Source organism: Grampus griseus (genome assembly GCF_964374135.1).
Source record: "Grampus griseus genome assembly, chromosome: 4".
Taxonomy (NCBI): domain Eukaryota; kingdom Metazoa; phylum Chordata; class Mammalia; order Artiodactyla; family Delphinidae; genus Grampus; species Grampus griseus.
The window spans coordinates 24,129,150-24,146,081 of NC_138997.1; the positions used below are offsets into that span (position 1 = coordinate 24,129,150).

At 36.8% G+C, this 16,932-nt stretch overlaps 1 protein-coding gene across 2 annotated transcripts in view; it reads right to left on the bottom strand.

The window, feature by feature from the left end:
• Nucleotides 1-16,932, bottom strand: part of ANAPC10 (anaphase promoting complex subunit 10) — a 75,703-nt gene that overhangs the window by 49,782 nt on the left and 8,989 nt on the right. For both annotated transcript variants that reach the window (XM_082652695.1, XM_082652694.1), the window contains exon 3: nucleotides 9,050-9,140. In XM_082652695.1, the coding sequence (XP_082508821.1) occupies nucleotides 9,050-9,140 (91 nt within the window). The remainder of the gene's footprint in view (nucleotides 1-9,049; nucleotides 9,141-16,932) is intronic.

The following is a 16,932-nucleotide window of genomic DNA, read 5'->3' on the forward strand; positions in this document are numbered from 1 at the left end:
GCAGAAATAGCAAGTGAATAAGTGAATACTCTGTGTCTGGCCCAGAAGCAATGCTTTATATGTATTATCTCATTGACTCCTTAACCTTGTGATACAGGAACTATTATCACCTCTATTTACTGATTAAAAAAAAAAAAGTAACACTCAGGTTAATAACTGGCTTAAGGTCACAAAGCTAGTAGGTGGGCAGTGTTGTAGTTTACGCATGTATCTGCCTGCCTCATATGATCTTAACTACTATAACCTTCCTATTAATTAATTGTACTTAGCTTATCCAGCATTGTCATTAACACCATTTAACAGTAACATGTAGATGTTTATAATTCTTTAAATTTGAGCTACATCATGGGTTCTTACCCTTGGGTCTATGTAGCCCCAGAAATCATATGTATAACTTATGCTATATATGTAGTTTCATTAGATTTGAGAAGGAAACTGACTTCCCATAAAGTTAAAACTGTTATTCCATAAAGCCTTTTAAAATTATTTATAAATTTTATCTCATGGTAAAATTTAAAAATAATATTGCTTAGAAAATCATGCTGCTTGTCCAGAGGCAATGCATGTGGGAAGGAAGCACATACATTGTGCTACAGGACTTGCCCTCCCACCATAAACAACTAGAATACCAGACAACATATATGGAACAATCGTCTGCAGACACTGAATGACAAGACGCAAAGGCCTGTAAGTCCTGAGAGAAAGGAAACGAATGAGGTGAGCCCTACGAATAACTGGGCTTTCTGACTGATGGCAATTTCTCAACTGCTATGCAGGCAGAGAAAAGCCTAAAAGAATCTTGCAGTCTCACTGAACTGAGGAAGGAGCTATACCGAGAAAAAACTCCAAAAATCTGCCTGGAGTCCTCTTGAGTCTTTGAACACCAATCTACACAGGCATAGATAGGGTGAAACTCCACAAAGACATGCAAAGAACAGTTGCTGGGGGAAGGACAATTACTGAGAAACAGTAAGCCAAACAATTCCCAGAGCTTTGCACAGAGTAAGCAAACATTAGAGTTCCTAATAACCAAAGTGGAGAATCCAAATAGCTCCTCAAATGTCTAGGACATTCATTTGAGATCCCAGAAGGATCAAGCCTTTGTATTCCATGAGGCTAATCTTGCCCAAGAGAAGTGATCTTAAAGTGTGGTCTGGGGGGCTTCCCTGGTGGTGCAGTGGTTGAGAGTCCACCTGCCGATGCAGGGGACACGGGTTCGTGCCCCAGTCTGGGAAGATCCCACATGCCGCGGAGCGGCTAGGCCCGTGAGCCATGGCTGCTGAGCCTGTGCGTCCGGAGCCTGTGCTCCGCAACGGAAGAGGCCACAACAGTGAGAGGCCCGCGTACCGCAAAAAAAAAAAAAAAAAAAAAAAAAAAAAGAGTGGTCTGGGGATCTATTGGGGATCTGTAGGGGATTTCAAGATCCTTTCAGGGCATCAACAAGGTCACAACTATTTTCCTAATAACACTAAGATGTTACTTGCCTTTTTCAGAATCATTCTTTTATGAGTATACAGTGGAGTTTTCCAGATGTGATCTGACACGGGATACTGTAAAAGATTTAATGAAGAAGCATATGTGTGACTCCAGCTGTCTCCTCTGAAGCCAGACACTAAAGAGATTCACAAAAAAAGTAAAACAATAACACTCTTCCCACTATTTTTTGTTTTGGAAGAGACAGTTATTTTTCATCTAAAAATGGTATTTATGTTAACATAATAATAGGTTAATTATTTAACTTTAGATGAATAAATAGATACTTTAAAAATTCCTCAGCTATAATTTCCAATATGGTAAATACTGAGAGGATATAAAAAGTAGACAGAAGATCTTTGGAGACCTCAATAGAAGTTTAAAGTGGTCCTGAAACCAAAAAAAACTGGAGGCTCGCTGCCCTTGAGCAGGGATCAGCAAACCACAGCTCAGAGGCCAAATGTGACCGACCACTTATTTTTGTAAAAAAGTAATATTGAAGCAAAGCAACACCCACTCACTTACATACTGTCCATAGCTGCCTTTGCACTACAACAGCAAAGCTGAGCAGTTGCCACAGCTTAAAACACAGTTCGCGAGGCCTAAAATATTTACTATCTACCCCATTACAAAAAGTTTGCTGACTTCTACCCTAGAGTAAAAGGTACTCTAGACCACAGTAAAGGGGCTTAAAATGAAGCCTCAAAAAGATCAAATTGATTCTTAAGAACTTACCTGCCTACCAGAACAAAGTCTAATCGTCTTTATAAAACAAAATCCAACACTCCACATGGTAATATTTACTATATCTGGCATCTAATCAAAAATTACTGCAAAGAATCAGAAAAATATGACCCATAATGAGGAAAAATCAGTCCATTAAGACAGATATAGAAAAGACTGAGATGATGGAATTAAAAAATAATAATTTAAAAAGAGAAAACATAAATATGTACCTATAGGTATATAACAAACTACCTCAAAACTTAGTGGCTTAAAAAAATAATCATTATTTTGTTTATGAATTGGAATTCGGGCAGGGCCCAGAGGGGAAGGCTCCACATAGCACTGGGTGTGGCTATTTGACTTCAGAGGTGAAGGACCTGCTTCCAAGACAGCTCACTAACATGGTGGTAAGCTGGTGACACTTGTCAGCTGGGAGCCTAGCTGAGAGCTTGGGTTTTGATTCACTTTTTTTATGGGCTTCTCCATTTGATGTGTGTTTTCTCACAGCATGGTAGATGGGTATAAAGGGAGAGAATCACATAAACGAGAGAACAAGGCAGATTGCCTTTTATGATCAAGCCTTAGAAATAACAGTATCATAACATTCGTACTCTATTAGACAAGAAATCCACAAAGGCCTGACCAGTTTCAAGAGGGAAGACATAGATGTCTCTTGATTAACTAGTAGCAAAGCTGAAGAAGAGCATATGCAATAGGAAATAATAATGTGAACATACTGGAAAACATTGTCTCCCTTCCCTGGAAATCAGGGGGTGGAACTGAAAGTTTCAACCTGCTAATCACACGGCTGGTTCTCCCCACAACCAGCTCCCACCCTTGAGTGGAATCCAAAAGTCACCTTCCCTAAAGTGTTTTCAAGAGCCTGAGAGCAAGAAGTCAAATATTACCCCATTGCTCTTAAAATTCAGGAAATTCCGAGGGTTTGGGGAGCTGTGAGCCAGGAACTATGAACGAAGACCAAGTATATATGAGACATCTGAATAACCATGTATTCTTCTTATAAATCACAATATTGTAATAACTGAATACTAGTAACAACTTTGGGTCAATAAATTAGATAATTTTGATAAAATGGACAAGTTCTTTGAAAAAAACAAATTATCAAACTGATTCCATAAAATAGATAATCAACAAGGATCTACTGTATAGCACAGGGAACTCTACTCAATATTCTGTAATAACCTATATGGGAAAAGAATCTGAAAAAGAATGGATATATATATATTTATAATTGTGTCACTTAGCTGTACACCTGAAACTAACACAACATTGTAAATCAACTATACCCCAATATAAAATAAAAATTAAATTAAAAAAATAAAAAATAAAAAAATCTGCTGACAACTGAGGCATAAAAAAACTATATTTTTCTGGGGGGAGAAATGTCTCAATGAACATGGGAGAAAAATTGGTAATTAAAGAGAAAATCTGTGCTATGGCAAAAAAAAAAACTGATTCAAGAATAGAAAATCAATTAAAGAAATAAGACGTTGTATGTTTAATTTAAAAACCCAACAACTTCACATAAAGAAAACTCTGGGAACAGATAGCTTCAATGGTGAATTTTATCAAATATCTAAGCAAGAAATAATAGTGATTCTATATGAATCCTTTTAGACTAAAAAAAAAGCAATAGAAAAGATGAATGAAACTAAAAACTGGTTCTTTGAAAAGATAAACAAAATTGATAAACCTTTAGCCAGACTCATCAAGAAAAAAAGGGAGAGGGCCCAAATCAATAAAATCAGAAATGAAAAAGGAAAAGTTACAACTGACACCACAAAATACAAGGAATCATAAGAGACTACTACTACAAGCAACTATACACCAATAAAATGGACAACCTAGAAGAAATGAACAAATTCTTAGAAAGGTACAATCTCCCAAGACTGAACCAAAAAGAAATAGAAAATATGAACAGACCAATTACCAGTACTGAAATTGAATCAGTAATTTAAAAACTCCCAACAAGCAAAAGTCTAGGACCAGATGGCTGCACAGGTGAATGCTACCAAACATCTGGAGAAGAGTTAACACTTACCTTTCTGAAACTATTCCAAAAAATTGCAGAGGAAGGAATACTTCCAAACTCATTCTATGAGGACACCATCACTCTGATACCAAAACTGGACAAAGATACCACAATAAAGGAAAATTACAGGCCAATATCACTGATGAACATAGATGCCAAAATCCTCAACAAAATACTAGCAAAGAGAATCCAACAATACATTAAAAGGATCATACACGATGATCAAGTGGGATTTATCTCAGGGATGCAAGGATTTTTCAATATCCACAAATTAATGTAATATACCACATTAACAAATTGAACAATAAAAACCATACGATCATCTTAATAGTTGAAAAAAAGCTTTTGATAAAATTCAACAAACATTTATGTTAAAAACTCTTCAGAAAGTGGGCATAGAGGGAACATACCTCAATGTAATAAAGGCCATATATGATAAACCCACAGCTAACATCATACTCAATGGTAAAAAGCTAAAAGTTTTTAAGATCAGGAACAAGACAAGGATGCCCACTCTCACCACCTTTATTCAACATAGTTTTGGAAGTCCTGGCCACAGCAATCAGAGAAGAAAAAGAAATAAAAGGAAAACAAATTGGAAAAGAAGAAGTAAAATTGTCACTGTTTGCAGATGACATGATACTGTATATAGAAAATCCCAAAGACATTACCAGAAAACTACTAGGGCTAATCAATGAATTCAGTAAAGTTGCTGGATACCAAGTTAATACACAGAAATCTCTTGCATTCCTATACACTAACAACAAAAGATCAGAAAGAGAAATTAAGGAAACAATTCCATTTACCATCGCATTAAAAAGAATAAAATACCTAGGAATAAACCTACCTAAGGAGGCAAAAGACATATACTCCAAAAACTATAAGATGCTAATGAAAGAAACTGAAGACAACACAAACAGATGGAAAGATATCTTGGATTATAAGAATCAATATTGTTAAAATTACCATACTACCCAAGGCAATTTACAGGTTCAGTGCAATCCCTATCAAATTACCAATGGCATTTTTTACAGAACTAGAACAAAAAATTTTAAAACTTGCATGGAAACACAAAAGACCCCGAATAGACAAAACAATCTTGAGAAAGAAGAATGGAGCTGGAGGAATCACACTCTCTGACTTCAGACTATACTACAAAGCTATAGTCATCAAAATAGCATGGTACTGGCACAAAAATAGACATATAGATCAATGGAACAGGATAGAAAGCCCAGAAATAAACCTATGCACTTATGGTCAATTAATCTGCGACAAAGGAGGCAAGAATATACAATGGAGAAAAGATAAGTGGTGCTGGGAAAACTGGACAGTTACATGTAAAAGAATGAAACTAGACTATTCTCTAACAACATATACAAAAGTAAACTCAAAATGGATTAAAGACTTAAATGTAAGACCAGATACTGTACAACTCTTAGAGGAAAACATAGGCAGAACACTCTTTGACATACATCGCAGCAAGATTTTTTTCGATCCATCTCCTCAAGTAATGGAAATAAAAACAAAAATAAACAAAAGGGACCTAATTAAACTTAAAAGCTTTTGCACAGTAAAGGAAACCATGTACAAAATGAAAATACAACCTACAGACTGTGAGAAAACATTTGCAAATGATGCTACCAACAAGGGATTAACTTCCAAAATACAAACAGTTCATATGGCTTAATAACAGAAAAACAACAACCCAATCAAAAAATGAGCATAAGACCTAAACAGATATTTCTCCAAAGAAGACACACAGATGCCCAACAGGTACATGAAAAGATCCTCAATATTGCTCATTATTAGAGAAACGCAAATCAAAACTACAATAAGGTATCACATTATACCAGTTGGAATGGCCATCATTAGAAAAATCTACAAATAATAAATGCTGGAGAGGGTGTGTAGAAAAAGGAACCCTCCTACACAGTTGGTGGGAATGTAAATTGGTGCTGCCACTATGGAGAACAGTACAGAGGTTCCTTAAAAAGCTAAAAATAGAGTTACCATATGATCCAGCAATCGCACTTCTGGGCATATATTTGGAGAAAACTGTAATTCAAAAAGATACATTCATCCCAATGTTCACTACAGCACTATTTACAATAGCCAAGATATGGAAGCCACCTAAATATCTAAAGACAGATGAATGGATAAAGAAGATGTGGTATATATACACAATGGAAAATTAGTCAGCCATAAAGAAGAATGAAATAATGCCATTTGCAGCAACATGGATAGACCTAGAGATTATTATATCAAGGGAAGTAAGTCAGACAAAGATCATATGATATCACTTTTATGTGGAATCTTAAAAATGGTATAAATGAACTTATTTACAAAACAAATAGACTTACCGACATAGAAAACAAACTTACGGTTACCAGAGGGGATAGTGGGGTTGGGGGGGGGGAGGGAAGATATATTAGGAGTTTGGGATTAACATATATACACTACTATGTATAAAATAGATAAACAAGGACCTACAGTATAGCACAGAGTATATTCAATGTCTTGTAATAACCTATAATGGAAAAGAATCTGAAAAAGAATATATATATATATATATATATATATATATATGTAAAACCGAATAACCTTGCTGTACACCTGAAGCTAACACATTGTAAATTAACTATACTTCAATTTTTAAAAAATGGTTTAAAAAAAAGAAAAAGAAAAATAGAGGCAGAAACACTTCCCAACTCATTTTATCAGGCCAATATTACCCAGTAATAAAATCAGACTAAGATATTACAATAAATGAAAATGATAAACTAATATCCCTCAAGAATATAAACATAAAATTTTTCAACAAAATATTAGTAACTCAAAACCAGTAACTTATAAAAAAGGATTTAAAAACTAAACAAGGATATATGACAACAAAGGCATAAAAAATAGACAAAATGAGTTCATCAAAATTAAGCACTTTTATAAAAAGGCAATCCACAGAATGGGAGAAAATATTTGGAAATCATGTATCTGATAAGGGACTAATATCCAAAATACATATAGGACTCCTAAAAATCAACAAAAAACCAAAACACCCAATTCAAAAATGGGCAAAGGACTTAGCCATTTCTCCAAAAAAGATATCAAATGGCCAATAAGCACATGAAAAGAGGCTCAACATCACTAATCATTAGAGAAATGCAAATCAAAACCACTTCACACCCATTACAATGGCTATTATCAAAAAACAGAAAACAAGTGTTGGTATGGATGTGGAAAAATCAGAACTCTTGTATATTGCTGTTCAGGATGTAAAATGGTGCAGCTGCTGTGGAAAACAGTATGGTGGTATCTCGAAAAATTAAACATAGAATCACCATTTGATCCAGCAATTCTACCTCTGGGTATATGTGCAAAAGAACTGAAAGCCAGGACTCAAATAAATATTTGTCCATCATGTTCATAGCAGCATTAGTCACAATAGCCATAAGATGGAAACAATCCAAATGTCCATTGATAATAAACAAAATGTGCTATATACATACAATGGAATATTATTCAGAAGGAATGAAATTCTGATATATGCTACAACATGGCTGGACCATGAAAACATTATGCTAAGTTAAGCTAGAAACAAAAGGACAAATATTTTATGATTCAACTTATATGAGATACCTAGAGCAAGTTACAAGAGATTTATCTAAATCTCTGCTTCTAAGACTACAAAATAAAGATAAAAATAGCTGTAAAGGCTAAAGGAAATAAATAGGGAAGGCATTTAGCAAAATATCTGGTATTTAAAGTCTTTATAAAAATATTAGCTGTTACCTTCATTTCTGGTGTATACATATTTAATACCCTAGGACAGGAATTGGCATACACAGCCGACTGGCTGAAACCTGCCCACCACCTACATTTGTAAGATAAAGTTTAATTAGAACAGCTAAATTCAGTCATTATGCATTGCCTACAGCTGCTTTCATGCTATAATGACATTAATGAGTAGCTGCAACACAGACCAGCTAGCACACAAGGCCTAAAATATTTGCTATTGGGCTTTTTCATAAGAAATGTGCTGATCTGTATCCTAGGACAATAAAAACAAACTAGAAATACAATGCTACAGAATGTTAAAATAGATGGTGTAAATGGAGCAAGATAAGCAAGTTAACTGGTTTCCATCTGTCAATAAATTCAAAGCAAATGACAAACATATGGCGGTTTTCCATTTCCCCCCAAAAGTAAGCATTTCAAAACTGAAAGTGTCCTTAGAAGTAATAAGTTAGAATAAATTTTTTATCATCACTCCTGGTGTACTTAACGCAATGCATTAAGGCATTGCATTGGGTCATAAGCAAAGCATACTCTTCTGAAATAAATCATATTGAAAAGTATATATGAGAAATATCTACATAAAAGGAACTGTGTAAAGTACCACGAAGAATTCATAAAGGAAACAACAAGGTCCTACTGTATAGCACAGAGAACTATATTCAATATCCTATGATAAACCATAATGGAAAAGAATATTTAAAAAAAAGAATGTATATATATGTATAACTGAATCACTTTGCTGTCCAACAGAAATTAACATAACATTGTAAATCAAGTATACTTCAATAAAGTGTTGATTAAATAAAAAAAGAATTCATAAAGGATAAGACAATAAACTTAAAACATAATCTAGTTGAGTCGAAAAGTAATCTCTAAGGCTTATAAAAAGCAGAGTTAAGTGCATTTCAATATAATTTCTATATTTCTTTAAATTTTATGTAAATAAAATCAATTTCTTTGTCTACTTATAACCTATACAAATTGAAAAATTCAAAAATATATTACCTGAATTGGATGTTCACTAAATGAGGCTGGGAGCCATCTGACTGCCAATAAGTTTCTAGATTGTCATCTCGTAATTGATCCACTCCAAATCCTGAAAGCACCACGAGTGACAATAAATTCTCATGATAAAGAGCCATATATTCAAAATACAAAATTACCACATATATTTGTCCAGAAAGTTTGATAAAGAGGATAGTGAGTACTGTGAAATTTAAATTAACCAAAACTCTTCAATCCTCTTAACCAGACCTCACTTCTCAGAAGCATAAAAAATTAATAAACAGAAATCTCAAACAGATTTGGGAGACCAGAAGGGGAAGTTCTCACACCCTGAGACCATAACGGAGCCCAAGAAGAAGAAGAAAGTCTCCTTTCTTGGCAAGGACTCAGCCAATGAAAAGCCACGGCCTCTCTGTTTACTATAGCCCTCCCAACTTCCTTTTCCTCTCTGTAAAAGTGTGCTACTTCACTTCAGTGTGGAAACTTGCACTTGGCTTGCCATGGTTGCAGACTCTGAATTGCAATTCTCTGCTGATCCTAAGTAAACCCATCTTTGCTGGAGCAATATCTGGCAGACTATTTATTTCAGATCAACATGTTGGTGGCCTCTACGGGGATGAGAAAAGACCCCCAATGGTTCCAAGGCTGGTAAGCAAACAGGTGCAGTACCCACCACTGAACCCACTGTCACTCACTGCTTTCTCACTGACCCTGGAGTTTGAAAGTCTTTCTCTTGGATCTCAGCACACGCCCACTTTGCATTTGAAGCTCTCCAGGCTTTACTCGGGATCTATTTTAAGGTTTCATCTCTTTGGTTAAGGCTTTGTTTTGTATATGAGTACTCATTTGGCAGGTCAGTCTAATTTTGAGATCAGACTGTTTCAACCAAATCTGACTGAAAACACCTTTGGCCCATTCATTCGGGAACAGGGGCTGTTTCTCTGAAACTGTTCCAGTTTTCTTCATCCTCCTCCTTTGGAAGGGGCTGTCCTATGGAAATTGGCTGTAAAAGTCTTTGGCCTGGCTCCTTCTAAAACCAAGCTGTCTTCTTCGAACTGGCTGGGATTAGCCTGCAAGCTGTTTGAATTGAGCAGTTTGTGCTGTAAGCTGTTTGGAAATTGTTCTTTTACTCCAGAGAAAAACTGAGAAATGGGATCCTAGTTATCTAAACATTTTGAGGGTACCCACCCCCTAGGAGGACTCCAGATGATTTTGTTTAAAAGCCAAGGTCCTTCCTCAGGCACATTTCTAACTAAATGGACCAACTTGACCAAAAGCAATGTAGAATAGAAATGGCTATTACAAAGAACTTTTGAAATCCCTAACTTAATTTCCTTAGCACTGAATTGGACTACAATAGCTCAAAAATTTCCAGAACTGAGTGCAATGCTTAGTTTGATTGGTATTTTGAAGCTTCTCAACATTATCAGGGGTCTAAAATTGCCTCTCTGCAAAATAAAATTTTAAGATTAACTGAGGCGAACAAATGATTAAAGAAAGATACAATGGCTCCTGGAGCCTCAGGCTCTATCTTCCTTGGCTGTCTGAGGCGCCACCTCAGGCATCGTCTTCTCTCCCTCCCTCAGCTGCTGGTGGCCAGACTCCACCTCTGGCGCCCTCTTCCTCCTTCCCTTCTGTGCTGCCTACACCTCCTCTATTCCTTCAATTCCCCCATACTAATTCTCTCACTAACCTTCCCCTTTTCTCTTAAACTTTCCCAACTCCCTTTTCCTCTGAACTTGTCAGAACCTGCCCCTTTAATATTAAGCCTTCTGAGGATCCAGAGGCTAGACCCTTAATTTCGTATTTCCCTGGACCAAAACTGAACCGCAAGCCATATTCAAAATTTTCCCAAAGTAACTGAAGATCCTCACATATTTGCTGAGGAATTTACTACAGTCATTAAAACTTATCAACCTGGTTTCTCTGACTCCTATCAACTAGTTCATAGCTTTTTGGTGACGGCCAGGCCCAGCAACTGAAAACTGCTAATTGGAAAAATCCTGAATGTTCTCTAGAATTACAACTGGGAGACCAGTCCACCAACTTATTATCATATGACCAGGCTTGAACAATCGCTAGGCAACTTCATCGAGCAATTCCTGAGGCTTTTCCAAAGTCTGTTGATTGGAACAAAATTCAGACTTGCAGACAAAAGTCTGATGAACCTGTTTATGATTACTACAATCAACTTCTAATTGTTTTTGAAGAAAATTCTGGTCTTCCTTCAAATATTGATTCCACCCAGGTCGTTTTTAACTGTTTATTAATGGGCTGAACTGGGACCCTTCCCGTCTAATAAAAAGGACCAGGATGGAATGGGAAACTATGTTCACTCCAGATTTAGTTAATCTGGTAAACCAGTTCTCTGGCATTTTAGATGAGTCACCTCAAAGGAAGACCGCCTAAATTCTTAATTTTCAATTCCAGCAAATGAAGACTCCTAAACAGAACCAAAACCCTCCTAGTTTCTACTATTATTGCGAAGAGTCAGGACATTGGAAAAAACACTGTTACAAATTTAAGCGTTTCAGGTGCCTTCAGCCCTCTAACCAGCCTCTCCAACGGCCTCCCAATTCTCAATGACAGGGCTCTGAAGAACTATAGGGCTCTTCCCAATGCTCTCAATCAGTTTGGAGAAACATTTTTCTAGACTGGGAAGGAATCTCTTCCAGTCCTGACACTGAAGCCACACTCTAAACCCCACTACTATAAAACAGCCCCTGCCCCAGAGAACTAAAACAATTCAAATAGTGGGAATCTCTAATGATCCTCAAGAGGTTCCTGTCTCTGAACTCGTTCCCTTTTGTTTAGGTCCTTTGAGAGTTGGACACTTTTTTTCCCCTCAGTTCATCCATACCTATTCATTTATTAGGTCGAAACTTCTTAGAGAATTATCATGCCAGAATTTCTCCCAAAAGGGGAAAATAATTTTAGAAACTGACGGTAGTCATCAGAATGAACAACCAGGTGAACTAAATGACCCTCTGACATCTTTTATTTGTTCCATCTTTGATGGTAGTAGAGCAGATTCCAGAAACACTGATCATTTGTCCCTATTATCAGCTACCACCCTCCTTATGGGCAAAATCTCCAACTGACGTTAACAAAATTCACAGCACACCTCCCATCAAGATTCAAACAGACCCCTCAAAACCTCTTCCAGGAATTAATCAATACCTTATAAGTAAGAAAGTCTTTCAAGCCATAAAGCCCATAATATAAGATTACAAGGCTCAAGGCCTCATTATCCCTTTTACTAGTCCCTGTAACTCTCCCATTTTACTGGTGAGAAAACCTAAGGGTGGACCTACCAGTAATAAACAACATTGTTATTTATCCCTGGACACCCTGTTGTTCCTAACCCTCACATGTTACTAATGCCCATTGCTACCATGAGTAAATTCTTAACTGTAATTGATTTATGCAGTGCATTCTTTAGTATTCCAGTTGAAGCCCACACCTCTTCGCCTTCACTTGGAAAGAAATACAATTCACCTAGATAGTAATGCCTCAGGGTTTTACTGAGAGTCCTGTTTTCTCACAAATGCTAAAAGCTGATCTGGACGACATAAAACTCCCTAGGGGTTCTACTTTGTGGCAATATGTGAATGATTTGCTTCTTTGTTCTCCTTCTAGAGCTTCCTCACAGGAAAATGGCATCCACCTGCTAAAGCTTTCAGCCTTAATGGGACGTAAGATTGCCAAAGAAAAATTGCAGTTGGCCCAAATTCAGGTTTGATATTTAGGGCATCTGATATCAGAACAAGGGCTACACCTAGATCCCAATAGATTTCATGGTGTCCTAAGTTTCCCAAAACCCTTAAGTGCCAAGTGCAAGGTTTTCTCGGGCTAGCTGGTTATTGCTGAAATTGGACTCCAAATTTCTCTTTTATGGCCAAAGCCTCTATATGTTTTACTTAATGATAACAGCCCTGACCCAATTTTATGAGAAGAACAGGAGGACACAGCCATCAAGGCCTTAAAGGAGAGTTTGATAAGCCCACCTGCCTTTGGGCATCCCAATTATCAGATTCCCGTTTTCCTTTTTGTATATGAAAAGGGGAAGAGAACGTCCTTGAGTTACTCACCCAAAAACATGGGGCCCACCATTGACCCATAGGGTATTATAGCCAGCAACTGGACCCTGTGACATAGGGATACCCCCCTTGCCTTAGAACCAGTACAGCCACTGCCCTTTTAGTTAAGGTCACCAAGAAAATGACTGTGGAATCCCCTTTAATCATTTTTGTACCTCATGAAGTAGAAGCTCTCCTGAATTCTCATCACACTCAACATTTCTCAGTCAGCTGCCTTACCTCCTATGAAGGCCTTTGTCAATTGTTCTTCACACTACTCTTTTACACTGTAAAAGCCTGAATCCACCTCCTCTTTGCTCCTCAGCAAATTTATCTGGAAATCCTGTATCATCCAGCCATTCCAGATAACGGAAACCTATCTGGTATTGTTTTTCCTGATTAAAATCATAATAATTTACACTAATTAAAAAAATAAAGTGTGGAGTTTTCAAAAAATTTAAGCAAAACGGATTTAATTTATGTTTTATTTTTGGACTAAGTAGTATATTCATTTTAGATCAAATTCACAAGGTACAAAAGAGAACATGGTGAAGTCTCTCTCCCCCCAGCATCTAGTTGCCTTCTCCAAATATAATCCAAGTTATCAGTATCTTACATACCCTTGCACAGATGTAAGCAAATATATATATTCTTTTTTCCTCTCTACACAAATGATGGCATATCATACATACTTCTACCCTTTGCATTTTTCTTTTCATTTAATATATCTAAAAGATTAACCCATATCAATAAATTAATAATAATAGCAAACACTGATATCACATTTAATATGTGCCATGCACATTTCTAAGCATTTTATATATATTAAATCATGAAATATTTATTAACTCATATAATAACTCAGTTAACCTAAACATCTTTTAAAAATTCTGTATCAGATCATCTCGCTTCCCTGCTTAATATCTCTAGTGATTTCTCTTTGTACTTAAAATCCAAATTCTTTTCCAAGGCCTACCAGAGTTCACATAATCTGACCCATGTCTAATTATATCTCCAATGTCATCTTCTACCACTTAACCTCCTTACAACTCTCCAGCCACACTAGCCTTCTTTCTGAACTTCGAACATGCCAAACCAGTTAGCTTAGAGCCTTTTAACTAGGTGTTCCCTGTGTCAGGAAGCTTCTTCTCTGAAATCTTTGCATAGTGGATTCTTCTTAACATCTACATGTGAGTGCAAATTTCACTTCCCATGAGAGGTCCTCCTTGATCTATTTATTATATTGCTGTTTTATTTTCTCCAAAGCACATATTGCTATTCAACTCAGAAATTCTTTAACTCAATGATCATAACTGTCAGTTATAGCATGAAAAGAAAATAAAAATTTCGTCAGGTTTTTTTTTTTTTTTAAGAAAAATAGAACTTACACCACCCAATTATGCCTCTCAAAATTAACTCATAAAGGCAATGTCTTGGTAGAAGATATGGATCAAGTGGAAAGTATGTTCTAGGTATTCACAAAATACAGCCTCATCAAATCCCTTATTTTTGTCGGCTTATAAAATATCACGCATAGAGTCAAACATAGAAAATGTACCTATTTTTCTCCTAATCTTCTTTCCCAACATGGTATGCATTTGATGCTTATTAAATTAAATGATTAAATTATAATAAGACTCTGGTATCATGCCGGCAACCACACAAATCTGACCTTTAGTTTTTCCAGTCTCTTGGGCAGAGACTGACAATTGTGCTGAACTGTGGAATTGTTTTCTGATGCGTATTCAATTAAGCTGAATCTACTAAATACATTCCAACTTTAATCTGAGTGAAATATTGAACCAGCATTTCCAAAGATAAAATAATAATTTTGCAAAGCCATCTACCACCAACCATACTGTAGCAGTGAGGTACATCTGTATCTCCCAAAGACTGATACTAACATTTTGAAAGTTTATTAAAATTCTCCCTTATATCAGTGCTCACCTGAATTACTGCATATCTCCTAACTCATTTCTTTACCTCTAATCTTGCCTCACTTCAGTCCATCCTTCACAGTTCTCAAATGTGAACAAACACTGTTTCATTCTGCTACTTTAAATTGCTCAATGGCTCATACTCTCTGTACAATAAAGTATGAACTTTTTTTTTTAATTTTATATTTTTGGCCATGCTGCGCAGCTTGCGGGATCTCAGTCCCCTGACCAGGGATTGAACCCAAGCCACAGCAGTGAAAGCCCAGAATCCTAACCACTAGGCCACCAGGGAACTCCCAGGTATGAACTGTTTAACAAAGCCCCCTATGATCAGGCCTCTTCCTAACTAGCTAGTTTCACCTATGCCACTTCCCTCTGTTCTAGTCTTACTGACTACTCACAATTCTTCGAAAGAACCATGTTTTGCTTAGCTATACACCTTTGCACATACTGTTCCTCTTGCCTTTATGTCCTTCCCCAGTGAAATTCTACCTTGCCCCATCATGCCAGATACGCATCATCTCCATGAAGACTTCCCTGATCCTCTGAAGCAGTGTCAATCACTTTCTCCTTTGGCCCACTACTGCACTGAGCCCATGCTTAGAGGGAAGCAGTACGACCGAGTAAAAGCCTGACTGCCTTGAGTCCCAGCATTCCCACTTATTAGGGGATATTTGCCAAACTGCTTAATCTGTCTGTACTACAGTTTCCTCATTTGGAAAATGATAAAAAATAACAGTAAATACTTCATACGACTTTTGGAGACTTTACTGAGACAGTTGTTTATTTTATACATGCAAAGTACTTACAACAGAACCTCTCTTAGGAAGCATCAAATAAAAGTCATAAATTATTACATTGTATAATAATGACTAATTTAAAGATACAATTCCTCCATTAGATCGTGAACTCCTTGACAACAAGGTCTGTGTGTCTTTTTTATTTTTTAATCTCTAACAGTGTTACAGATTTCAGCAACTGTCTGCTGACTTGAACTGAAAAATATCTGACCATAAAGAAGTAAGATTAAGTAAAGGTTAAACAACTAACTTTCTCATGCTGTTTCGCATTAATAAAGACTATTCAGTCATTCATAACATGCAAAATGATAATCATATAATTATATTTCACTGATGAACACAAAGCTGAAAATCACAGAAGTAAAATGTGTGACAGCACAATGATGAATTTCAAGACTTTCATACCCAACACATTTTTAAGTGATCCCCACCATTCTTCTGGTAGTGTCAGCTATTGTTCTCTTCTGCACCTCCAAGATGTCAGAGCAGTGGGGCATCTTCAGGGGACCAGTAACTTCTAGGTGTTGTCCTCTGCCAAGCCCCACAGCATAAAAGAATGTGAACTGGCACTGATTCTTACCCTGTTACTGACATCAGTATGGCACCAGTCGAATTATGCTACTCAGTAAAGCAATAGAAGATACTCAACTTGAGCAAATTCACAGAAATATTTGGTGCTATAAAGAATATTAGAGGGCTTCCCTGGTAGCACAGTGGTTAGGAATCCACCTACCAATGCAGCAGACACGGGCTCGAGCCCTGATCCGGGAGGATCCCACATGCCGCAGAGAAACTAAGCCCATGTGCCACAATTACTAAGCCTGCGCTCTAGAGCCCGTGTGTCACAACTACTGAGCCCGCGTGCCACAACTACTGAAGCCTGTGTACCTAGAGCCTGTGCTCCGCAACAAGAGAAGCCACTGCAAGGAGAAGCCCACACACCGCAAGGAGGAGTAACCCCCACTCGCCGCAACTAGAGAAAGCCTGCGTGCAGCAACGAAGACACAACACAGCCAAAAATTTAAAATTTTTTTAAAAATTAAAAAATAAGAAAAAAAAGAATATTA